This window comes from Bombina bombina, chromosome 10 (assembly GCF_027579735.1).
Source record: "Bombina bombina isolate aBomBom1 chromosome 10, aBomBom1.pri, whole genome shotgun sequence".
In the NCBI taxonomy this organism is placed as follows: domain Eukaryota; kingdom Metazoa; phylum Chordata; class Amphibia; order Anura; family Bombinatoridae; genus Bombina; species Bombina bombina.
In genome coordinates this window covers 37,413,035-37,439,930 of record NC_069508.1, presented here as the reverse complement: position 1 = coordinate 37,439,930, position 26,896 = coordinate 37,413,035, and the positions used below count along the sequence as shown (strand labels likewise).

The 26,896-nt window shown below is 41.4% G+C and overlaps 1 protein-coding gene across 2 annotated transcripts in view; it reads left to right on the top strand.

Moving 5' to 3' along the window:
* ABL2 (ABL proto-oncogene 2, non-receptor tyrosine kinase) overlaps positions 1 to 26,896 on the top strand; it is a 162,900-nt gene that overhangs the window by 67,023 nt on the left and 68,981 nt on the right. For both annotated transcript variants that reach the window (XM_053693962.1, XM_053693964.1), the window contains exon 2: positions 20,258 to 20,428. In XM_053693962.1, the coding sequence (XP_053549937.1) occupies positions 20,258 to 20,428 (171 nt within the window). The remainder of the gene's footprint in view (positions 1 to 20,257; positions 20,429 to 26,896) is intronic.

The following is a 26,896-nucleotide window of genomic DNA, read 5'->3' as shown; positions in this document are numbered from 1 at the left end:
TAATAAATACTTTGATGTCCCTTTATTGCGCAGGAATCGGAAAAGCCAGGGATACCTTTTTCCCCGTCTCCTTTTTTTAAAAAGAGGTTTCCTGTTGCTGACTCCATTAAAGATGCATGGCGTACAGTGCCTAAAGTAGAAGGAGCCATTTCTACTCTGGCTAAGAGAACTTCTTTTCCTATAGAGGATAGCTGCTCTTCTAAGGATCCTATTGACAAAAAGCTGGCGGCCTATTTGAAAATATTTTATGTTCATCAAGGTCTTCAATGGCAACCTGCAGTTTTGTATTGCCACAGTGTCTAGTGCGGCATCTTATTGGTACGATGCCTTGTCTGATTCTCCAAGTAGACACTCCTTTGGAGGAGATCCAATACAGGTTTAAGGCTATCAAGCTAGCCAACTCCTTTATTTCTGATGCTACCATGCAAGTTATTAAACTAGGAGCCAAGATATCTGGCTTAGCTATGCTAGCACGCAGGGTGTTATGTCTGAAACCATGGTCAGTGGATGTTACTTCTAAGCTTCTGGCGCTTCCTTTTGGCGGGTCCAAAAGACCTTGTTTGGACCTGGTCTGGCTGAAATTATCTCTGACATTACTGGTGGAAAGGGTCTTTTCTACCACAAGACATGAAGAATAGACCTAAAGGACGTCAAAGTAATTTTTGTTCCTTTTGTAACTTCAAAGGAAAGTCTTCCTCTCCCTCTTCCAAGCAGGAGCAGTCCAGGTCTTCTTCGAAGCCCAATCAGTCTTGGAGCAAGGGGAAGCATTCAAAGAAACCAGCAGCGGAGTCTAAATCAGCATGAAGGGTTTGCCCCCAGTCCGGGACCGGATCAAGTGGGGGGAAGACTCTGTTTTATCAAGCTTGGGTACGAGATGTCCCAGATCCTTGTGCTGTGGACATAGTGTCTAAGGGTTACAAAATAGAATTCAAAACCTTAACTCCCAGGGGCAGGTTTCTCCTCTCAAGATTATCTGCAGACCAGATAAAGAGAGGCATTCTTGAATTGCGTTCGGGACCTTTCTTCCCTGGGGGTGATCGTTCCAGTTCCGTAAGGGAACAGGGCCTAGGATTCTATTTAAATCTGTGGTTCCCAAAAAAAGAGGGAAATTTTCATCCTATTCTATACTTAAATGGACATAAAACCCAACATTTTTCTTTCATGATTCAGATAGAGAATACAATTTTAAACAACTTTCCAATTTACTTTTATTATTTAATTTGCTTCCTTCTCTTGGTATCCTTTGCTGAAAGCTTTATATAGGAACGCTCAGGAGCAGCAGAGAACCTAGATTCTAGCTGTTGATTGGTAGCTGCATATATATATTTATATTTTTATTTTTGTGATTGGCTCACCCATGAGTTCAGTTAGAAACCATTAGTGCATTGCTGCTACTTCAGCAAATGATACCAAGAGAATGAAACAAATTAGATAATAAAAGTAAATTAGAAAGTTGTTTAAAATTGTATTCTGTATATGAATCATTAAAGAAAAAAAATTGGGTTTCATGTCCCTTTAACCCCTTAGTGACCAGAGCACTTTTCCATTTGTTGACCGTTTGGGACCAAGGCTATTTTTACATTTCTGCGGTGTTTGTGTTTAGCTGTAATTTCTCCAACATAGGTGTGTCCGGTCCACGGCGTCATCCTTACTTGTGGGATATTCTCTTCCCCAACAGGAAATGGCAAAGAGTCCCAGCAAAGCTGGTCACATGATCCCTCCTAGGCTCCGCCCACCCCAGTCATTCTCTTTGCCGTTGCACAGGCAACATCTCCACGGAGATGGTTAAGAGTTTTTTGGTGTTTAAATGTAGTTTTTATTCTTCAATCAAGTGTTTGTTATTTTAAAATAGTGCTGGTATGTACTATTTACTCTGAAACAGAAAAAAGATGAAGATTTCTGTTTGTAAGAGGAAGATGATTTTAGCAGAAGTTACTAAAATCGATTGCTGTTTCCACACAGGACTGTTGAGATGAAGTAACTTCAGTTGGGGGAAACAGTTGGCAGACTTTTCTGCTTAAGGTATGACTGGCTATATTTCTAATAAGACTATGTAATGCTGGAAGGCTGTCATTTCCCCTTATGGGGACCGGTAAGCCATTTTCTTAGTTAAATAAAAGAATAAAGGGCTTCATAAGGGCTTAAAAAACTGGTAGACATTTTTCTGGGCTAAAACGATTGCTTTGCTAGGCATATTTTGCAGATTCTAACTATTAAAGGTTATTATAATCTTGGGGATTGTTTAGAAAAACGGCAGGCACTGTGTTGGACACCTTTTTCAGATGGGGGCCTTTTCTAGTTATAGACAGAGCCTCATTTTCGCGCCACTAATGCGCAGTTGTTTTTGGAGAGCAAGGCATGCAGATGCATGTGTGAGGAGCTAAGAATCACTGAAAAAGCTTATAGAAGGCATCATTTGGTATTCCCCTCTGGGCTTGGTTGGGTCTCAGCAAAGCATATAGCTGGGACTGTATAGGGGTTAAATGTAAAAACGGCTCCGGTTCCGTTAATTTAAGGGTTAAAGCTCTGAAATTTGGTGTGCAATACTTTTAATGCTTTAAGACACTCTGGTGAAATTTTGGTGAATTTTGAACAATTCACCAAAACGTTTTTTGTGCTTTGTTGACAAGTTTAAGCCTATTTAACATGTCTGTACCATCAGATAAGCTATGTTCTATATGTATGAAAGCCAAGGTGTCTCCCCATTTAAATTTATGTGATAATTGTGCCATAGTGTCCAAACAAAGTAGGGACAGCAATGCCACAGATAATGATATTGCCCAAGATGATTCCTCAAATGAGGGGAGTAAACATGATACTACATCATCCCCTTCTGTGTCTACACCAGTTTTGCCCACACAAGAGGCCCCTAGTACATCTAGTGCGCCAATTCTTATTACCATGCAACAATTAACGGCTGTAATGGATAACTCTATAGCAAACATTTTATCCAAAATGCCTACTTATCAGAGAAAGCGCGATTGCTCTGTTTTAAACACTGAAGAGCAAGAGGACGCTGATGATAACTGTTCTGACATACCCTCACACCAATCTGAAGGGGCCATGAGGGAGGTTTTGTCTGAGGGAGAAATTTCAGATTCAGGAAAAATTTCTCAACAAGCTGAACCTGATGTTGTGACATTTAAATTTAAATTAGAACATCTCCGCGCACTGCTTAAGGAGGTATTATCTACTCTGGATGATTGTGACAATTTGGTCATTCCAGAGAAATTATGTAAGATGGACAAGTTCCTAGAGGTTCCGGTGCCCCCCGACGCTTTTCCTATACCCAAGCGGGTGGCGGACATAGTAAATAAAGAGTGGGAAAGGCCCGGCATACCTTTTGTCCCCCCCCCCTATATTTAAGAAATTATTTCCTATAGTCGACCCCAGAAAGGACTTATGGCAGACAGTCCCCAAGGTCGAGGGGGCGGTTTCTACTCTAAACAAACGCACTACTATTCCTATCGAAGATAGTTGTGCTTTCAAAGATCCTATGGATAAAAAATTAGAGGGTTTGCTTAAAAAGATTTTTGTTCAGCAAGGTTACCTTCTACAACCAATTTCATGCATTGTTCCTGTCACTACGGCAGCGTGTTTCTGGTTCGAGGAACTAGAAAAGTCGCTCAATAAAGAATCTTCGTATGAGGAGGTTATGGACAGAGTTCAAGCACTTAAATTGGCTAACTCTTTTATTTTAGATGCCGCTTTGCAATTAGCTAGATTAGTGGCGAAAAATTCAGGGTTTGCTATCGTGGCGCGCAGAGCGCTTTGGCTAAAGTCTTGGTCAGCGGATGTGTCTTCCAAGACAAAATTGCTTAACATCCCTTTCAAGGGTAAAACATTATTTGGACCTGATTTGAAAGAGATTATTTTAGACATCACTGGGGGAAAGGGCCACGCCCTCCCACAGGATAGGTCTTTTAAGGCTAAAAATAAGCCTAATTTTCGTCCCTTTCGCAGAAACGGACCAGCCTCTAATTCTACATCCTCTAAGCAAGAGGGTAATACTTCACAACCCAAACCAGCCTGGAGACCAATGCAAGGCTGGAACAAGGGTAAGCAGGCCAAGAAGCCTACCACTGCTACCAAAACAGCATGAAGGGATGGCCCCCGATCCGGGACCGGATCTGGTGGGGGGCAGACTTTCTCTCTTTGCTCAGGCTTGGGCAAGAGATGTTCAGGATCCTTGGGCGCTAGAAATAGTTTCTCAAGGTTATCTCCTGGAATTCAAGGAACTACCCCCAAGGGGAAGGTTCCACAGGTCTCAATTATCTTCAAACCAAATAAAAAGACAGGCATTCTTACATTGTGTAGAAGACCTGTTAAAGATGGGAGTGATTCATCCAGTTCCAATAAGAGAACAAGGGATGGGTTTTTATTCCAACCTGTTCATAGTTCCCAAAAAAGAGGGAACATTCAGACCAATTTTGGATCTCAAGATCCTAAACAAATTTCTCAAGGTTCCATCGTTCAAAATGGAAACCCTTCGAACGATCCTACCTACTATCCAGGAAAATCAATTTATGACTACCGTGGATTTAAAGGATGAGTACCTACATATTCCTATCCACAAGGAACATCATCAGTTCCTAAGGTTCGCTTTTCTGGACAAGCATTACCAGTTTGTGGCACTTCCATTTCGGATTAGCCACTGCTCCAAGGATTTTCACAAAGGTACTAGGGTCCCTTCTAGCGGTTCTAAGACCAAGGGGCATTGCAGTAGTACCTTACTTGGACGACATCCTGATTCAAGCGTCGTCTCTGTCAAAAGCAAAGGCTCATACGGACATCGTCCTAGCCTTTCTCAGATCTCACGGATGGAAGGTGAACAAAGAAAAAAGTTCTCTGTCCCCGTCAACAAGAGTTCCCTTCTTGGGAACAATAATAGATTCCTTAGAAATGAGGATTTTTCTGACAGAGGTCAGAAAATCAAAAATTCTAAGCTCTTGTCAAGTACTTCATTCTGTTCTTCGTCCTTCCATAGCGCAGTGCATGGAAGTAATAGGATTGATGGTTGCAGCAATGGACATATTTCCTTTTGCACGAATTCATCTAAGACCATTACAACTGTGCATGCTCAGACAGTGGAATGGGGATTATACAGACTTGTCTCCGACGATTCAAGTAGATCAAAAGACCAGAGATTCACTCCGTTGGTGGCTGACCCTGGACAATCTGTCACAGGGAATGAGCTTCCGCAGACCAGAGTGGGTCATTGTCACGACCGACGCCAGCCTGGTGGGCTGGGGCGCGGTCTGGGAACCCCTGAAAGCTCAGGGTCTATGGTCTTGGGAAGAATCTCTTCTCCCGATAAACATTCTGGAACTGAGAGCGATATTCAATGCTCTCAAAGCTTGGTCTCAACTAGCAAAGGCCAAATTCATAAGGTTTCAATCAGACAACATGACGACTGTTGCATATATCAATCATCAGGGGGGAACAAGGAGTTCCCTGGCGATGGAAGAAGTGACCAAATTAATTCAATGGGCGGAGGATCACTCCTGCCACTTGTCTGCAATCCACATCCCAGGAGTGGAAAATTGGGAAGCGGATTTTCTGAGTCGTCAGACATTCCATCCGGGGGAGTGGGAACTCCATCCGGAAATCTTTGCCCAAATAACTCAATTATGGGGCATTCCAGACATGGATCTGATGGCGTCTCGTCAGAACTTCAAGGTTCCTTGCTACTTGTCCAGATCCAGGGATCCCAAGGCGACTCTAGTAGATGCACTAGTAGCACCTTGGACCTTCAACCTAGCTTATGTATTCCCACCGTTTCCTCTCATTCCCAGGCTGGTAGCCAGGATCAATCAGGAGAGGGCTTCGGTGATCTTGATAGCTCCTGCGTGGCCACGCAGGACTTGGTATGCAGACCTGGTGAATATGTCATCGGCTCCACCATGGAAGCTACCTTTGAGACAGGACCTTCTTGTTCAAGGTCCATTCGAACATCCGAATCTGGTTTCCCTCCAACTGACGGCTTGGAGATTGAACGCTTGATTTTATCAAAGCGTGGGTTTTCAGATTCTGTAATAGATACTCTGATTCAGGCTAGAAAGCCTGTAACTAGAAAAATTTACCATAAAATATGGAAAAATATATCTGTTGGTGTGAATCTAAAGGATTCCCATGGAACAAGATAAAAATTCCTAAGATTCTATCCTTTCTACAAGAAGGTTTGGAGAAATGATTATCTGCAAGTTCTCTGAAGGGACAGATCTCTGCTTTATCTGTTTTACTTCACAAAAGGCTGGCAGCTGTGCCAGATGTTCAAGCATTTGTTCAGGCTCTGATTAGAATCAAGCCTGTTTACAGACCTTTGACTCCCTGGAGTCTAAATCTAGTTCTTTCAGTTCTTCAAGGGGTTCCGTTTGAACCCTTACATTCCGTAGATATTAAGTTATTATCTTGGAAGGTTTTGTTTTTGGTTGCAATTTCTTCTGCTAGAAGAGTTTCAGAGTTATCTGCTCTGCAGTGTTCTCCGCCCTATCTGGTGTTCCATGCAGATAAGGTGGTTTTGCGTACTAAGCCTGGTTTTCTTCCGAAAGTTGTTTCCAACAAAAATATTAACCAGGAGATAGTTGTACCTTCTTTGTGTCTGAATCCAGTTTCAAAGAAGGAACGTTTGTTACACAATTTGGACGTAGTCCGTGCTCTAAAATTCTATTTAGAGGCTACTAAAGATTTCAGACAAACATCTTCCTTGTTTGTTGTTTATTCTGGTAAAAGGAGAGGTCAAAAAGCGACTTCTACCTCTCTTTCCTTTTGGCTTAAAAGCATTTTCCGATTGGCTTATGAGACTGCCGGACGGCAGCCTCCTGAAAGAATCACAGCTCACTCCACTAGGGCTGTGGCTTCCACATGGGCCTTCAAGAACGAGGCTTCTGTTGACCAGATATGTAAGGCAGCGACTTGGTCTTCACTGCACACTTTTGCCAAATTTTACAAATTTGATACTTTTGCTTCTTCGGAGGCTATTTTTGGGAGAAAGGTTTTGCAAGCCGTGGTGCCTTCCATTTAGGTGACCTGATTTGCTCCCTCCCTTCATCCGTGTCCTAAAGCTTTGGTATTGGTTCCCACAAGTAAGGATGACGCCGTGGACCGGACACACCTATGTTGGAGAAAACAGAATTTATGCTTACCTGATAATTTACTTTCTCCAACGGTGTGTCCGGTCCACGGCCCGCCCTGGTTTTTTTAATCAGGTCTGATGAATTATTTTCTCTAACTACAGTCACCATGGTATCATATGATTTCTCCTATATATATTTCCTCCTGTCCGTCGGTCGAATGACTGGGGTGGGCGGAGCCTAGGAGGGATCATGTGACCAGCTTTGCTGGGACTCTCTGCCATTTCCTGTTGGGGAAGAGAATATCCCACAAGTAAGGATGACGCCGTGGACCGGACACACCGTTGGAGAAAGTAATTTATCAGGTAAGCATAAATTCTGTTTTTCCTCTTACTCATTTACTGTACCCACACATATTATATACTGTTTTTCTCGCCATTAAATGGACTTTCTAAAGATACCATTATTTTCATCATATCTTATAATTTACTATTAAAAAAATTATAAAATATGAGGAAAAAATGGAAAAAAAAAACAATTTTTTCAAACTTTGACCCCCAAAATCTGTTGCACATCTACAACCACCAAAAAACACCCATGCTAAATAGTTTCTAAATTTTGTCCTGAGTTTAGAAATACCCAATGTTTACATGTTCTTTGCTTTTTTTGCAAGTTATAGGGCACTAAATAAAAGTAGCACTTTGCTATTTCCAAACCACTTTTTTTCAAAATTAGCGCTAGTTACATTGGGACACTGATATCTGTCAGGAATCCCTGAATATCCTTTAACATGTGTGTGTGTATATGTATATATATATATATATATATATATATATAATTTTTTTTTTTTTTTTTTTTTTTTTTTTTTTTAGAAGACATCCCAAAGTATTGATCTAGGCCCATTTTGGTATATTTCATGCCGCCATTTCACCGCCAAATGCGATCAAATAAAAAAAAAAATGTTCACTTTTTCACAAATTTTTTCACAAACTTTAGGTTTCTCACTGAAATTATTTACAAACGGCTTGTTCAATTATTGCACAAATGGTTTTAAATGCTTCTCTGGGATCCCCTTTGTTCAGAAATAGCAGACATATATGGCTTTTACGTTGCTTTTTGGTAATTAGAAGGCCGCTAAATGCCACTGCACACCACACTTGTATTATCCGCAGCAGTGAAGGGGTTAATTAGGAAGCATGTAGGGAGCTTGTAGGGTTAATTTTAGCTTTAGTGTAGTGTAGTAAACAACCCCAAGTATTGATCTAGGCCCATTTTGGTATATTTCATGCCACCATTTCACCGCCAAATGCGATCAAATTAAAAAAAACTTTAAATATTTCACAATTTTAGGTTTCTCACTGAAATTATTTACAAACAGCTTGTGCAATTATGGCACAAATTGTTGTAAATGCTTCTCTGGGATCCCCTTTGTTCAGAAATAGCAGACATATATGGCTTTGGCGTTGCTTTTTGGTAGTTAGAAGGTCGCTAAATGCCGCTGCGCATCACACGTATATTATGTCTAGCAGTGAAGGAGTTAATTAGGTAGCTTGTAGGGAGCTTGCAGGGTTAATTTTAGCTTTAGTGTAGAGATCAGCCTCCCACCTGACACATCCCACCCCCTGATCCCTCCCAAACAGCTCCCTTCCCTCCCCCACCCCACAATTGTCCCCGCCATCTTAAGTACTGGCAGAAAGTCTGCCAGTACTAAAATAAAAGTTTTTTGGGGGTTTTTAGTTTTTTAAAAAAAAATAAAAAAATTCTTCTGCTGTGTAGGACCCCCCTTAGCCCCCCCAAACAGCTCTTTAACCCCCCCCCCCTCTGCCTTTATTGGGTACTGCCAGTACCCAGATTTAAAAATGTTTTTTTTATTTTATTAAATATTTTATTTATTTCTGTAGTGTAGCTGGCCCCCCCCTCAACATCCAACCCCCACCCTCTCCCAGATGCCTTGATTTTAAAATCCCACCCTCCCCAGTCCTCTCTCCCACCCTCCAGATCTACAGCATATTGATGCTGTTTTAATAGACCTCCCATGCACGCGCGCGCCCGTGCATGCGCGTGCACGGCTCTTGTGCACGCGCGCGCACCCGCACTAGATCCCTCCCCCCTCCTCCACCAATGACTGCCCACCCGCCTCCCTGGATGAGCTCCCACCCACCAACGATAACGGCCATCGATAGCCGATGCAGAGAGGGCCACAGAGTGGCTCTCTCTGCATCGAATGGCTAAAAACAGTTATTGCAGGATGCCTCAATATTGAAGCATCACTGCAATAACATGAAAGCAGCTGGAAGCTATCAGGATCGCTTCCACTGCTTTCAAAGACCAATGACGTATGGGGTACGTCCTTAGTCATTAACTGCATTTTTTTGCAGGACGTACCCCATACGTCGTTGGTCATTAAGGGGTTAAAGTGTCTATAAAAGTTTCTCAGGGTACTATCCTTCAAAATGACAACCATTTGGTCTATTCTTCCCTTGGTTCAAGAGGGTCAGTTCATGATGACCATAGACCCGAACTATAAGTATCATGTTAATATCCACAGGGATCACCACAAGTTCCTGAGATTCGCCTTCCGATCAATATTTTGGAACTCTGGGCAATCTTCAATGCCTTTAAGACTTGTCCCCTTTTCGGTTCGTCCCAGTTTATCAGATCCCAATCAGACAATATAACCTTGGTTGCCTACGTCAACCATCGGATGAGACAGAGAAGTTCCTTGGCGATGAGAGAAGTATCTCATATATTGGAGTGGGCGGAGACTCACAGATGTACGTTGTCAGTGATCCATATTCCGGATGTGGACAACTGGAAAGCGGACTTCCTCAGCAGATAATCTTTTCACCCAAGGGAATGGTCTCTCCATCCCGAGGTGTTTGCAGAGATATGCGAGTGGAGGACCAGAGATGGATCTCATGGCATCCCACCTCAATACCAAGCTACCCAGGTACTGGTCGAGGGATCCTCAGGCGGAACTAATAGATGCCTTATTAGTACCATGGAGGTTTAGACTTTTTTCCCCCCCTCCGCTTCTCCCTTGTGTGGTGGCTCGTATCAAGCAGGAGCGAGCATCAGTGATTCTGATTGCTCCGTCGTGGCCGCGAAGGACGTGGTTTGCGGATCTTGTGGGGATGTCCTCATCTCCTCATTGGAGGTTACCTTGTCGCAGAGATCTGCTGATACAGGGTCCCTTCGTTAATCAAAATCTAGATTTTCTGAGGCTGACTGTGTGGAGATTGAAGGCTTAGTCTTAGCCAAGAGAGTGTTTTCTGAGAGTGTTATCGACACATTGGTTCAAGCTCATAAGCCAGTTACTCTTCGTATATACCATAAAGTGTGGAGGACTTACTTATTCTGGTGCGAAGAGCATGTTTTTTCCTGGAATAAGGTTATGGTTGCCAGAATTTTAGCTTTTCTCCAGATTAGACTGGAGAAGGGATTATCTGCTAGTTCCCGGAAGGGACAGATATCGGCCCTGTTGGTGTTACTGCACAAAAGATTGGCTGAGCTTCCGGATGTGCAGTCCTTTAAGTCTCTGGCAAGGATCAGACCTGTGTCTAGATCTGGGGCTCCGCCTTGGAGCCTCAGTCTTGTTCTTAGTGTTTTGCAGCAGGCTCCGTTTGAGCCCATGCATACTGTTGACATTAAATTGTTATTTTGGAAGTTTTTTTTTTGTTAGCTATTGCCTCTGTGCACAAAGTTTGTGAGATTTCCGCTTTGCATTGTGACCCCCCTTATCTGGTTTTTCATGCTGATAACTGTTTTACGCACTAAACTATGTTTCCTCCCTAAGGTGGTGTCAAATCGTAACCTTAATCAGTAAATTGTTGTTCCTTCCTTGTGTCCTAATCCTTCCTTCCTTCCTTCAGCAAAGGAACGTTTGCTTCATAATCTAGATGTGGTTCGTGCCTTGAAGTTCTATCTTCAGGCTACTAAGGAATTCAGACAATCTTCCTCTTTGTTTGTCATCTATACGAGGAAGCGTAAGGGGCAGAAGGCTACTACGACTCCTCTATCTTTCTGGTTGAGAAGCTTATCTTATGAGACAGTGGGATGACTGCCTCCTGAGAGGATAACGGCTCATTCCAATAGAGCAGTGGCTTCCTCTTGGGCTTTTAAGAACGAAGCCTCAATGGATCAGGTTTGTAAGGCGGCTACCTGGTGCTCCTCACACACTTTTTCTGAATTTTATAAGTTTGATGTGTTTGCTTTGACTGAAGCAGCCTTCGGAAGAAAGGTTTTGCAGGCTGTGGTGCTCTCAGAATAGGGTCACCCTCTTTTTTTTTTTTTTTTTTTTTTTTTTTTTTTCCCTGTTCCCTCCCGTTATTCATTCAATGTCCTATGAAGCTTGGGTATAGTTTTCCCAACAGTAAGGAATGAAGTTGTGGACTCTCCCTGCCTTATGGAAGGATAACATAATTTATGCTTACCAGATAAATTCCTTTCCTTCCTTGCAGAGAGAGTTCACGACCCCGCCCGTAATTTGTGTTTTGATATGCGTCTCCCTTTTTTATATTTCTTCTAGCACTTTTATACCCTGATGTTTCTCCTACCTTTCCTTGTTCCCTCGGCAGAATGACTTTGGGGATAGGGGAAGTGGGAGGGATATTTAAGCTTTTGGCTGGGGTTGTCTTTGCCTCCTCCTGGTGGCCAGGTTTTGTATTTCCCAACAGTAAGGAATTAAGTTGTGGACTCTCCCTGCTCAGTAGCATCTGGTGTATTGAATCTGTATAAAATGACTGTGAACATTTTCATAATGAAAGTAAATTAGAAAGTGTTTTTATTTTTTTTTAAAAACCATATGCTATATCTGAATAATGAAAGTTTATTTTTTTGTTTAGTGTTCTTTAATCACAAGTGAAACCTTAAGGAAATGTGCTGTAAATTCCCTTGGTGCCCCCCCTGTATATAATATAGGCTCATGTCATGTTGAAGTTGGCATAATTTCTTCCCCTTATGCGTCTTGACAGTCGTTCATTATTTCCCCAGCCTAATCTTCCATCTGTCTGACTCCCATGTGTTCACTTTAATACGTTTTTTACGCTTTCAGTTAGTTGTTCCCTTCCCAGCACATACGCACAACAGCTGGTGCTGCAAGCCGCTGCTTGTAACCCGACGCCCAACCTCTGCCTACCTCCTACCATCCCCGCCCATCAATTCACATTCCTTTGCCAGGCAAGCCTTCTCTTTCTTCTCAGTTGGTTCCGATCAATGCCACACTGCTAGCGTGTACCGTGGTACGTTTGTCATGTTACTTGGCCCTATCCTGCCCTCTCACAGTGCTTTACATGGAAAAAAGCATATGATCAGCACATCAATTTGGGTCCAAGCTGCCAAACAAAATGCTTTCTTCATCACAGGTATAGTTTGGGGGTGCCAGGGATTTGTTAGGTGCGTTGGGGAGGCATAAACGTTTGTAGGCGAGCACAGAATTTATTTACCTATCATACAATATCTATAGAGATTATAAAGACGCTTCTTATTTAAAGAACATTAGAATTTGATTTTTTATTTATTTCCTATATCCTTCATTTTGTGATAATAATGTGCTTATTGCTTAATAGACATTTTTTCCCCTTAGGATACTGCATCATGTTAGCAAATTATACTAAGTTTTATCCAATGTTAATTCTTTAAAGGAATATGAAATGCAAGGTTTTATTTCATGATTCAGATAGAGCATGCAATTTAAAATAATTTGCCAATTTATTTCTATTATCTAATTTTGTTTCATTCCCTTTGTATAATTTGTTGAAAAATATACTTAGGTAGGCTCATACTGCAGATTGGTGGCTGCCCATATATCCTTCTTGTCAGTGGGGTTCAGCTAGCTCACAGTCGTGCATTACTACTCCTTAAACAAAGGCTACCAAGAGAATGAAGTAAATTGAAAAGTATTTTTAGAAATGCACGCTCAATCTGAATCATGAAAGGAAAATGTTGGTCCCTTTAACACTTTAGATCACACAATGTCACGTGCATTTATAGACCTGAGCACATTGTGAATTAAAAGTTAGTGAAGTTGAAATAACGTTTTTTTTCCTAGTAAATTATTAACTTCTATTTTTATGTAAATCAAAAAGTAAAAAATATGAAGGCAAGTTGAAGACTTTCTTAAGTAACTTTCTTAGCCCTTGAAGGCCGCCTCTTATCTGAATGCATTTTGACAGTTTTTCACAACTAGAGGGCGTTAGTTGATGTGTGTCATATAGATAACATTGTTTTTGATTGGTTAAAATGCAAGTCTGAACTGAAATAAGGGGGCAGTCTGCAGAGGCTTAGATACATATAGATAATATAACTGTTGATTATACAAAACTGGGGAATGGGTAATAAAGGGATTATCTTATCTTTTTAAACAATAAAAATTCTGGTGTAGACTGTCCCTTTTAAAATTGGCATTTTTATTTAAAAAAAAGCAATGTGTTCTCTACATAAAATGTTGACAGCTGGGTGGCGTTATGAAGTAGACGGGTGTGGGAAGTGTAATATTTTCTAATATCCAAAAGCACAAATTAATTGCATAAATTTAACATAAATCTATTGATGATTTGAACATTTTCAATATTCGCTCATTTTAGCTTAATATTGCCTAAATCTTTAGCCGGGTGGTCCATACAATCAGCCGGGTGGTGCTCCCACTCAAACGGTCCTGGGAGAGCACTACAATCTAAATCATGAAGCGTAAAGGGCAATACTGTACAGCAGTGCTCGATAAACCCAGGAGCCAGGTAGACACTGCCTCCTAGAATTTTATCCATGGCGCCTAACTTTTTGAGTTATTCTCCATATATCTATATGCAATTACCTCTGTCTGGCTCCTAAAAATATACCTGGCTCCTAATTTTTAAACAGATTTGTTGAGCAGTACAGACCTTCAGATTTTTATATAAAATGCTTAGTTATGTGCAATGAAAACAACTCTGCAATATACTTTCATTATTTATTTTGCTCCCTTTTATGTAATTTAGCTCTGAAAATTGTTGCTTTTCCAAGTCCCATTTTTAGTTCAGCACCCTGGATAGCGCTTTCTGATTGGTGGCTACATTTAGCCACCAATCAGAAAGCTCTACCCTGGTGCTGAACCTAAAAGCTCCTAAGCTTTCACTCCTGCTTTTAAAATAAAGATATCAAAAGAAGGAAGAAAGATTAGTAGAGTTAATTAAAAGTTGCTTAAAATTGCTTGCTGTATCTGAATCATGAAAGAAAAAAATTGGGTTTAGTATCCCTTTAATATATTTTGCACAGTTATTTTGTAATCTAATTAAATTATCTTAGTTTGTGCTGTTGAGGTCAAATGAGTCTATTAAAAGAAACTTTTGTTGTGACACTAAAAGCATGAAGGGATGATACGACTTATAAATGTCAGTATTTCATTGGTTATTTTAGTTTGTCTGCAATTACATCACATGGATAAGGTAATGTGGTAGAAAATAAATCTGGTCTGGGTATTTAGGGACCTAGAAACATTGGATCTTGTTGTCTGACTTTGTCTGCAGTTTATTTATATCGGTCATGTCTGGCAAACGGCTCCACTTCTGTTTGACCGTCTATTCTCACCCTTACGGCTCCAATTCTGTCTGACAGTCTATTCTCACCCTTATGACTCCACTATTGTCTGACCGTCTATTCTCACCCTTATGACTCCACTATTGTCTGACCGTCTATTCTCACCCTTATGACTCCACTATTGTCTGACCGTCTATTCTCACCCTTACGGCTCCAATTCTGTCTGACAGTCTATTCTCACCCTTATGACTCCACTATTGTCTGACCGTCTATTCTCACCCTTATGACTCCACTATTGTCTGACCGTCTATTCTCACCCTTATGACTCCACTATTGTCTGACCGTCTATTCTCACCCTTATGACTCCACTATTGTCTGACCGTCTATTCTCACCCTTATGACTCCACTATTGTCTGACCATCTCTTCTCACCCTTATGACTCCACTATTGTCTGACAGTCTATTCTCACCCTTATGACTCCACTTCTGTCTGACTGTCTCTTCTCACCCTTACGGCTCCAATTCTGTCTGACAGTCTATTCTCACCCTTATGACTCCACTATTGTCTAACCGTCTATTCTCACCCTTATGACTCCACTATTGTCTGACCGTCTATTCTCACCCTTATGACTCCACTTCTGTCTGACTGTCTCTTCTCACCCTTACGGCTCCAATTCTGTCTGACAGTCTATTCTCACCCTTATGACTCCACTTCTGTCTGACCGTCTCTTCTCACCCTTATGGCTCAACTTCTGTCTGACTGTCTCTTCTCACCCTTATGGATCCACTTCTGTCTGACTGTCTATTCTCACCCTTATGACTCCATTATTGTCTGACCGTCTCTTCTCACCCTTACGGATCCAATTCTGTCTGACAGTCTCTTCTCACCCTTATGGATCCACTTCTGTCTGACCGTCTCTTCTCACCCTTATGGCTCCACTTCTGTCTGACCGTCTCTTCTCACCCTTATGGCTCCACTTCTGTCTGACCGTCTCTTCTCACCCTTATGGCTCCACTTCTGTCTGACCGTCTCTTCTCACCCTTATGGATCCACTTCTGTCTGACCGTCTCTTCTCACCCTTATGGCTCCACTTCTGTCTGACCGTCTCTTCTCACCCTTACGGCTCCACTTCTGAGTGACAGTCTATTCTCACCCTTATGGCTCCACTTCTGAGTGACAGTCTATTCTCACCCTTATGGCTCCACTTCTGTCTGACAGTCTATTCTCACCCTTACGGCTCCACTTCTGTCTGACAGTCTCTTCTCACCCTTACGGCTCCACTTCTGTCTGACAGTCTCTTCTCACCCTTACGGCTCCACTTCTGAGTGAGTCTATTCTCACCCTTATGGCTCCACTTCTGTCTGACCGTCTCTTCTCACCCTTATGGCTCCACTTCTGTCTGACAGTCTATTCTCACCCTTACGGCTCCACTTCTGTCTGACAGTCTATTCTCACCCTTACGGCTCCACTTCTGTCTGACAGTCTATTCTCACCCTTATGACTCCACTTCTGTCTGACGGTCTCTTCTCACCCTTATGGCTCCACTTCTGTCTGACGGTCTCTTCTCACCCTTACGGCTCCACTTCTGTCTGACAGTCTCTTCTCACCCTTACGGCTCCACTTCTGTCTGACAGTCTCTTCTCACCCTTACGGCTCCACTTCTGAGTGAGTCTATTCTCACCCTTATGGCTCCACTTCTGTCTGACCGTCTCTTCTCACCCTTATGGCTCCACTTCTGTCTGACAGTCTATTCTCACCCTTACGGCTCCACTTCTGTCTGACAGTCTATTCTCACCCTTACGGCTCCACTTCTGTCTGACAGTCTATTCTCACCCTTATGACTCCACTTCTGTCTGACGGTCTCTTCTCACCCTTATGGCTCCACTTCTGTCTGACGGTCTCTTCTCACCCTTATGGCTCCACTTCTGTCTGACCGTCTCTTCTCACCCATATGGGTCCACTTCTGAGTGACCGTCTATTCTCACCCTTACGGCATACTTTTAGCTTCTTAAATTATAGACAATATTTAGTTGGGGATTCCCTGCATTTGGAGACAGACTCCTGTATGAATGCAGTTTGGCTTAACCGATTCACCATGAATAATGTTCTTTTTAGGACTAGTGTGTTTGGTGATACTGTAGGTAGCCAGATCATCCCTTGTTTGGTCTTAAAGGGACATTGTAGTCAATTATTTTCTTCATCTTTAGAAAATATTTCAAAATGTATTTACTTTTCTGACAAATTATTGTTCATGTCCTGAGTAAACAGTGGTGTGTCCTCTACCAATAGATTTGTCTATATTAGTCAATGACCATTAATAGGAATTGGATTTAATTAGTGCAGGGGCGTATTTTGGCATAGGGGGGCAGAACTTTGAGTCTCACTACACCCACACATACATGCACACTCACTGGACTTTGTATGCACACTGTACTACTCATACACACTCACTGCACTATATACGCACACTGTGCTACTCATGCACACTCTGTGCACTATATATGCACACTGTGCTACTCGTGCACACTCACTGCACTATATATGCACACTGTGCTACTCGTGCACACTCACTGCACTATATATGCACACTGCGCTACTCGTGCACACTCACTGCACTATATATGCACACTGTGCTACTCGTGCACACTCACTGCACTATATATGCACACTGTGCTACTCGTGCACACTCACTGCACTATATATGCACACTGTGCTACTCATGCACACTCACTGCACTATATATGCACACTGTGCTACTCGTGCACACTCACTGCACTATATATGCACACTGTGCTACTCATTCACACTCACTGCACTATATATGCACACTGTGCTACTCATGCACACTCACTGCACTATATATGCACACTGTGCTACTCGTGCACACTCACTGCACTATATATGCACACTGTGCTACTCGTGCACACTCACTGCACTATATATGCACACTGTGCTACTCATGCACACTCACTGCACTATATATGCACACTGTGCTACTCGTGCACACTCACTGCACTATATATGCACACTGTGCTACTCATTCACACTCACTGCACTATATATGCACACTGTGCTACTCATGCACACTCACTGCACTATATATGCACACTGTGCTACTCGTGCACACTCACTGCACTATATATGCACACTGTGCTACTCGTGCACACTCACTGCACTATATATGCACACTGTGCTACTCGTGCACACTCATAGAAGCAGAATTTTAATTGCCCAGGGCAGGACAAAACCTAAATATGCCACTGAATTTGTGGAATTGGTTTTAATCTAAATGTGAACAATTTCTATAATATTTTTATGCAAAAAGATATGTTTAAATGTTAGTTTCTCTTTTGTATCCATGGAACTTTTGTGTGCAACATCCCATTAAATGGGCATAATGTGTTTCAGACAGAGCATATAATTAAAAAAAATATATAATAAATTCCAAATTACCTTATCAAATTTGCTTTCATTCTCATGGTATTGCTGAAGTGCATACCTAGGTACACTGTAATGTGCACGTGTTGGGAACACTGCTGCCCTCTAGTGCTCTTGCAAACAAAGTATACCAAGAACTAAGTAAATTTAATAATAAAAGTAAATTGGAAACTTTTTTATTTTATTTTAAATTGTACACTATTCAAATCATGAAATACATTTTGGGTTTCATGTTCCTTTTAAATATGTATATCTGTAGTTCACTTATACACTATGTACCAATAAAATACCCCATAATCAGAGTGCAGGTCTACCTTTTATATTGATTTCATGTTTATGGTGGGCTAAGATATCATAATGTCCTTTTTTCAGGTGGGGACAATGTTTTGATCCATTTTGTTTGTTTGGTATTTATTAGTTATATTGTACACATTTATAAAGAGAAATACCCCATCCAAAACTACAGAGGAAAAGATAATAAAACCCTTTTATTTGGCTATTGTTATTTTACATTGTTTTTTGTTTTCTTTAATATTTTGTTCTATTTATCCATATGAAACACATTGTATACAGATTTGTCAATTCCTCTTATACTAAATTGCAACAAACAAACATTCATATAATATTTCATAAATATATAAAAAATGTGTAGCAGTATATTATAGTCTGTGATAACAAGAGTTAAAGGTACAGTGTACTGTAATATTTACTTCCCTTTAATTTGTTCCCAGTTATCCATTTTACTTGTTGGAGTGTACTAACCCAATTACCTTTATTTTTGAATTTGAAATAGCTGATTTTGCCCGTGGTATACCCAACCTAAACTGTAAATTTCAATAAAGTATTGGATATAGAAAAGCTGTGTAAATGTAGCCAGCAAAGGAATTACATCACAGTTGGGGGTAGGAGAGAGAATTAATAAAATGTTCATTTTCAATTGTTCTCTCTAAGTATTGTTCTTTGGTGTACAGACAGAGATAAGATAAGGAAGTCTAAATTCCCTGCCAGCTCAGACCATTTTAATAACCTGTGGTTTTGAAGAACAAATAAACAATAACAAAAAACAGCTATCTCATATGCAAAAATATACATAAAGGAACAATTTATCATGCATTTTATTCTCTGGTGCTGGTTTAACAAAATATTGGAAACACATTAAAGAGACAGTCTACACCAGAATTTTTATTGTTTTAAAAGATAGATAATCCCTTTATTACCCATTCCCCAGTTTTGCATAACCAACACAGTTATATTAATATACCTTTAACCTCTGTGATTATCTTGTATCTAAGCCTCTGCAAACTGACCCTTTTTTCAGTTCTTTGACAGACTTGCAGTCTAGCCAATCAGTGCCTGCTCCCAGATAACTTCTCGTGCATGAGCACAGTGTTATCTATATGAAATACGTGAACTAACACCCTCTAGTGGTGAAAAACTGTTAAAATGCATTCTGAAAAGAGGTGGGCTTCAAGGTCTAAGAAATTAGCATATGAACCTCCTAGGTTAAGCTTTCAATAAGAATACCAAGAAAACAAAGCAAAATTGGTGATAAAAGTAAATTGGAAAATTGTTTAAAATTACATGCTCTATCTGAATCATGAAAGTTTATTTTGGCCTAGACTGTCCCTTTAAGAGACAAACAATTTTACATTATACTGTTCCTAAAATAACCAATGAAAATTATTACCCCCCCCCCCCCCCTTCTAGTCTTTAGTTGCTTTATCTTGTAAATCTGGAACTGCAACACTAATGCAGTATGTTGCTGAGTTAAATGGACAGTATACACTCATTTTCATATAACTGCATGTAATAGACACTACTATAAAGAATAAGATGCACAGATACTGATATAAAAATCCAGTATAAAATGGTTTAAAAACTTACTTAGAAGCTTCCAGTTTAACTCTGTTGAATAGGTTGTTGGAAAGCCCACTGCAAGTGGGAAATATCAGACACTCCCCCCACCTCCCCCTTCTTTTGCATATGAAAAGACCCTTTACACAAACAGGAGCAAGCTGGAGAAGGTAGCTGACGGTATTCACATAAAACTTTGGGGCTTGGTTAGGAGTCTGAAAATCAGAGAAATGTTATTTAAAAATAAGCAAAAAAAACAACTTTATGGGCTTTATAAATAGATCATCTACAAAACATTTATGCAAAGAAAAAATGTGTATAATGTCCCTTTAAGTCATACATTTGTGATATGGATTCATCTAATCTCCCTTTCTTCCCAGAAGCTCTGCACCGTCCTTACGGCAGTGACGCTGAACCCCAGTCTCTTAACGATGCCATACGTTGGAGCTCCAAGGAAAACCTTCTCGGCGCCACTGAGAGTGACCCCAACCTGTTCCTCGCACTTTATGACTTTGTTGCCAGTGGCGACAACACTTTAAGCATCACCAAAGGTATGTTTGAGAATAGGCAATCCTAAATAAAGGCAGCCTTTTATTTCAGAGTTGTGAATTTTGCTATTGAGCAGGGTATAATATTGCAGGGTCTAATCTATGATCATACTACACATCAATCTGATCTAGCACTGAACAGCTATTCCAAGTTGTTTTAATAATTGTTTTAAAACTACATTTAGTAGGATTCAATTGGAGTCCCTCTGTTTAAAGGGACAGTGCAGGCTGAGCATGCTGTGCAAAGGGGAGAGGTGCAATTATCAGCCCTCACCATTCTTTATACAAGAAGCAGCACCAGGGTGCCAATGGCATCCAAGTTAGTCGAGCCTGGACCTTCAATCATTGTTGTAAAGTACATATTGCTAGTAATCGATGAGCTAGACAGTTAGTGAAGATTCAGATAGAGGTTAAGTAACCGGAGTACCAGCAGAACCTAGAAAATGGTCTTTCATCCTGGTCCTGCTTCTTGGATGAAAAGTGGCGATGGGGCTGATAAGCATACCTCTCCCCTTTGTACAGCTGCACATCACTTCTTCTCCACATCTGCCTGAAATCTGTCTCTCCCTGGTGCAGCCTTTCTCTTTCTTTTCCCCCTATGTCACGTGTGGATTTTGTAGAACCTGACCAGGGCTTCTTAAACTTTTTTCACTCGCAACCCCTTTTTGCGCGACTAATTTTTACGTGACCCCTGGTATATAAAATAGGTATACAAATCAAACATTTACTGATAAAAAAAAAAAACATACTCGTACTCCCCCTTTTCATGCTTACTCCCCTGCCCCTTCCATACTCCCCCTTTCATGCTTACTCCCCTGCCCCTTCCATACTCCCCCCTTCCATGCTCACTCCCTTGCCCCTTCCATACTTCCCCTTCATATTCATACCCGCTCATACGCGCCCCTTCCATGCTCACTCTACTGCACCTTCCATACCCCCCTTTCATACTCCCTCATGAGTTACTAATTGACTTATCTGTGCTTGTATACGGATATTCATAAAATCTGGTTTGTTTCCTGCATGCAAGGAAAATTGAATATCCCTGGGAGATTGACACTGATTTCTAAGAGTAGCTACCAGTACTCTCGCTTACAACTCCTACAAATTTAGGCCTCCTACCATACCTGCTGGGCAAGCACCTTCTCTGCAGGGCTCCCTCTTCTCTCCTGATCAGCACAGTGCGCTGGGAGGAAGTGACATATGATCACTTCCTCTCAGCGCTGCCGCGGAGGAGGGAAGTGGGAGTGCTGGGAGGAAGCAGGCAGCCAGCCAGCACTTGGAATGTGTGCCCTTTGCGATGGCACAGGTCGCACACCCCTAAGATCAGCCTTAAGATTGCGGGATGAAATATGGAATCGGGAGACCTTTTCTTATACGGGCCTCCCTGAATGTTACGCGACCCCATATGGGGTCACGACACACAGTTTAAGAAGGGCTGATCTAGACAATCAAAACATAGTTGAAAGTGTAGCAGTGTTTTAAACCTTTAATTTCCTATGTGTTCAGGGTAATTCGAGAGTTTAAATCACTGTATATTATCTTGTGTACATGCAAAAATTAATGTTTCTGAGGTTCTGAGCAAATTTATGAAGCTTGTCATAGGCTGTTCTCACCGTGCATAAAGGTTCATTGAAATTTGCTTGATATAGTTGTTAGTGTTACAATTAATAGTAAGGTCTGTTTTACTTTCTTTCTAAAAGTATATAAATAACTTATTGCTGTATCCGCAGGGCATTATTTGGCATCTAAAAAGGATATAAATAAATAGCTTATTGCTGTATCCGCAGGGCATTATTTGGCATCTAAAAAGGATATAAATAAATAGCTTATTGCTGTATCCGCAGGGCATTATTTGGCATCTAAAAGGATATAAATTAAAAACTTATTGCTGTGTCCGCAGGGCATTATTTGGCATCTAAAAGTATATAATAAAAAGCTTATTGCTGTGTCCGCAGGGCATTATTTGGCATCTATAAGTATATAAATAAATAACTTACAAAAGTATATAATAAAAAGCTTATTGCTGTGTCCGCAGGGCATTATTTGGCATCTATAAGTATATAAATAAATAACTTACTGCTGTATCCACAAGGCATTATTTGGCATCTAAAAGTATCTAAATAAATAGCTTATTGCTGTATCCGCAAGGCATTATTTGGCATCTAAAAGGATATAATAAAAAGCTTATTGCTGTATCCGCAGGGCATTATTTGGCATCTAAAAGGATATAATAAAAAGCTTATTGCTGTATCCACAGGGCATTATTTGGCACACTTTGTTAGACAAAAATTTAGTTTTAAACTTTGCAGTCATCCAAAATACCACGTTTTAAATGAGCTTCTGCAATTTTATTTCTGGCTCCAAATCTTTTGGATTCTTCTACATATAATATTATATAAAAAGGACATTTATAAAATGAAATCTTATAACAAAGTGTTTTCTTTTAATGTTAAATGTTCATTATTATTTCTCTTGTTAAGTGTGTTCAGTCCACGGGTCATCCATTACTTATGGGATATATTCTCCTTCCCAACAGGAAGTTGCAAGAGGATCACCCAAGCAGAGCTGCTATATAGCTCCTCCCCTCACATGTCATATCCAGTCATTCTCTTGCGACACTCAACAAAGAAGGAGGTCGCGAGAGGAGTTGGAGTTTTTACTTAATTATTCTTCAATCAAAAGTTTGTTATTTTAAATGGCACCGGAGTGTGCTGTTTTTCTATCTCAGGCAGTATTTGGAAGAAGAATCTGCCTGCGTTTTCTATGATCTTAGCAGGCGTAACTAAGATCCACTGGCTGTTCTCGACATTCTGAGGAGTGGGGTAACTTCAGAAAATGGGAATAGCATGCGGGGTCCCCCGCAAATGAGGTATGTGCAGTACAATATTTTCTGGGAATGGAATTGACTAAGAAAACACTGCTGTTACCCATATGATGTAAGTACAGCCTTAAATGCAGTAGTAGCGACTGCTATCAGGCTGATAAATGTATGCGCAGTCGAGTTATTTTCTAGGGACTAGAATTTGACTGAGAAAATACTGTTAATACTGAAATAATGCTTAAGCCTTATCTGCAGTGGAAGCGACTGGTAGCAGGCTTAGTGATAACTTTGCATGACATTGAAAAAGTTTGTTTTTAAAACGTTTACTGGCATGTTATTCGTTTTGTGAGGTACTTTGGTGATAAATCCTTTTGGGCATGATTTTTTTCCACATGGCTAACGTATTTTTCTGCATAGAAACCGTTATATCAGGTCTCCCACTGTTGTAATATGAGTGGGAGGGGACTTTTTTAGCGCCTTGTTGCGCAGTTAAAATTCTAGCACAGTCTTCCTGCTTCTTCCTCCTTGATCCAGGACGTCTCTAGAGAGCTCAGGGGTCTTCAAAATTCGTTTTTGAGGGAGGCCTGTGACAGTGTGTTTGACTGTGATAAAAGCGTTAAATCTTAATTTGATATCCGTTTTTTGGGTATTGAGGGGTTAATCATCCTTTTGCTAATGGGTGCAATCCTCTGCTAATTAATACATTTACCGTTAAGAATTGTTGACTATAACTGAATTAGTTCTTTGTTATTCAACTGTGTTTTTAAAAGCGCTGCAGCGTTTTTTATATTGCTTGTAAACTTATTGAAAGTAATTTCCAAGCTTGCTAGCTTCATTGCTAGTCTGTTTAAACATGTCTGATACAGAGGAATCTGCTTGTTCATTATGTTCAAAAGCCGATGTGGAGCCCAATAGAAATATGTGTACCAATTGTATTGATATTACTTTGAATAAAAGTCAATCTGTACCGATAAAGAAATTATCACCAGACAACGAGGGGGAAGTTATGCCGTCTAACTCTCCTCACGTGTCAGTACCTTCATCTCCCGCTCGGGAGGTGCGTGAGATTGAGGCGCCAAGTACATCAAGGCACTTACAAATCACTTTACATGATATGGCTAATGTTATGAAAGAAGTATTATACAATATGCCCGAGTTAAGAGGCAAGCGCGATAGCTCTGGGTTAAGGACAGAGCGCGCCGATGACACGAGAGCCATGTCTGATACTGCGTCACAATTTGCAGAACATGAGGACGGAGAGCTTCATTCTGTGGGTGACGGTTCTGATTCGGGGAGACCGGATTCAGAAATTTTAAATTTAAGCTTGAGAACCTCCGCGTGTTGCTAGGGGAGGTGTTAGCGGCTCTGAATGATTGTGACACTGTGGCAATCCCAGAGAAATTATGTAGGCTGGATAAATACTATGCGGTACCGGTGTGTACTGACGTTTTTCCTATACCAAAAAGGCTTACAGAAATTATTAGCAAGGAGTGGGATAGACCTGGTGTGCCCTTTTCCCCTCCTCCGATATTTAGAAAAATGTTCCCTATAAACGCTGCCACGAGACTTATGGCAGACGGTCCCTAAGGTGGAGGGAGCAGTTTCTACTTTAGCCAAGCGTACCACTATCCCGGTGGAGGATAGTTGTGCTTTCTCAGATCCAATGGATAAAAAATTAGAGGGTTACCTTAAGAAAATGTTTGTTCAACAAGGTTTTATATTACAGCCTCTTGCATGCATTGCACCTGTCACTGCTGCAGCGGCATTCTGGTTTGAGTCTCTGGAAGAGGCGATTCGCACAGCACCATTGGATGAGACTTTGAGCAAGCTTAGAACGCTTAAGCTAGCTAATGCGTTTGTTTCGGATGCAGTAGTACATTTAACCAAACTTACGGCTAAGAATTCCTGATTCGCCATACAGGCGCGCAGAGTGCTATGGCTTAAATCCTGGTTAGCAGATGTAACTTCTAAATCTAAACTACTGAATATTCCTTTCAAAGGGCAGACTTTATTCGGGCCCGGCTTGAAGGAATTTATTGCTGACATTACTGGAGGTAAGGGCCACACCCTTCCTCAGGACAGGGCCAAATCAAAGGCCAAACAGTCTAATTTTCGTGCCTTTCGTAATTTCAAGGCAGGAGCAGCATCAACTTCCTCCGCTCCAAAACAGGAAGGAACTACTGCTTGTTACAGACAAGGTTGGAAAGGCAACCAGTCATGGAACAAGGGCAAGCAGGCCAGAAAGCCTACTTCCGCCCCTAAGACAGCATGAAGACAGGGCCCCCTTTCTGGAGTCGGATCTAGTGGGGGGCAGACTTTCTCTCTTCGCCCAGGCCTGGGCAAGAGATGTACAGGATCCCTGGACGTTGGAGATTATATCTCAGGGATACCTTCTGGATTTCAAAACTTCTCCACAAGGGAGGTTTCATCTGTCAAGGTTATCAACAAACCTAGTAAAGAAAGAGGCATTTCTACAATGTGTACAAGACCTCTTATTGATGGGAGTGATCCACCCAGTTCCGCGAACGGAACAAGGGCAAGGGTTTTACTCAAATCTGTTTGTGGTTCCCAAAAAAGAGGGAACCTTCAGACCAATCTTAGACTTAAAAATCTTAAACAAATTCCTAAGGGTTCCATCGTTCAAGATGGAAACCATTCGGACCATCCTACCCATGATCCAAGAGGGTCAATATATGACCACAGTGGACTTAAAGGATGCCTACCTTCACATACCGATTCACAAGGATCATTATCGATACCTAAGGTTTGCCTTTCTAGACAGGCATTACCAGTTTGTAGCTCTTCCCTTCGGGTTAGCTACGGCTCCGAGAATTTTTACAAAGATTCTGGGTTCGCTTCTGGCGGTACTAAGCCCGCGAGGCATAGCGGTGGCTCCGTACCTAGACGACATTCTGATACGAGCGTCAAGTTTTCAAAATGCAAAATCTCATACAGAGATAGTTCTAGCATTTCTGAGGTCACATGGGTGGAAAGTGAACATGGAAAAGAGTTCTCTGTTTCCACTCACAAGGGTCCCTTTCCCAGGGACTCTTATAGATTCGGTAGAGATGAAGATTTACCTGACGGAGTCCAGGTTATTAAAACTTCTAAATGCTTGCCGTGTCCTTCATTCCATTCCAAGCCCATCAGATGGTCGCGGCAATGGACATAGTGCCATTCAGTGCCAAGTCAGTGGAATGGGGATTACTCAGATCTGTCCCCTTTACTGTATCTGGACCAGGAGACCAGGGATTCTCTTCTCTGGTGGTTGTCTCGGGTTCATCTGTCCAAAGGAATGACCTTTCGCAGACCAGATTGGACGATTGTAACAACAGAGGCCAGCCTACTAGGCTGGGGCGCAGTCTGGAACTCCCTAAAGGCTCAGGGATTGTGGACTCAGGAGGAGAAACTCCTTCCAATAAACATTCTGGAATTAAGAGCAATATTCAATGCTCTCCTAGCTTGGCCTCAGTTAGCAACACTGAGGTTCATCAGGTTTCAGTCGGACAACATCACGACTGTAGCTTACATCAATCATCAAGGAGGAACCAGGAGTTCCCTAGCGATGTTAGAAGTTTCAAAGATAATTCGCTGGGCAGAGTTTCACTCTTGCCACCTGTCAGCGATCTACATCCCAAGCGTGGAGAACT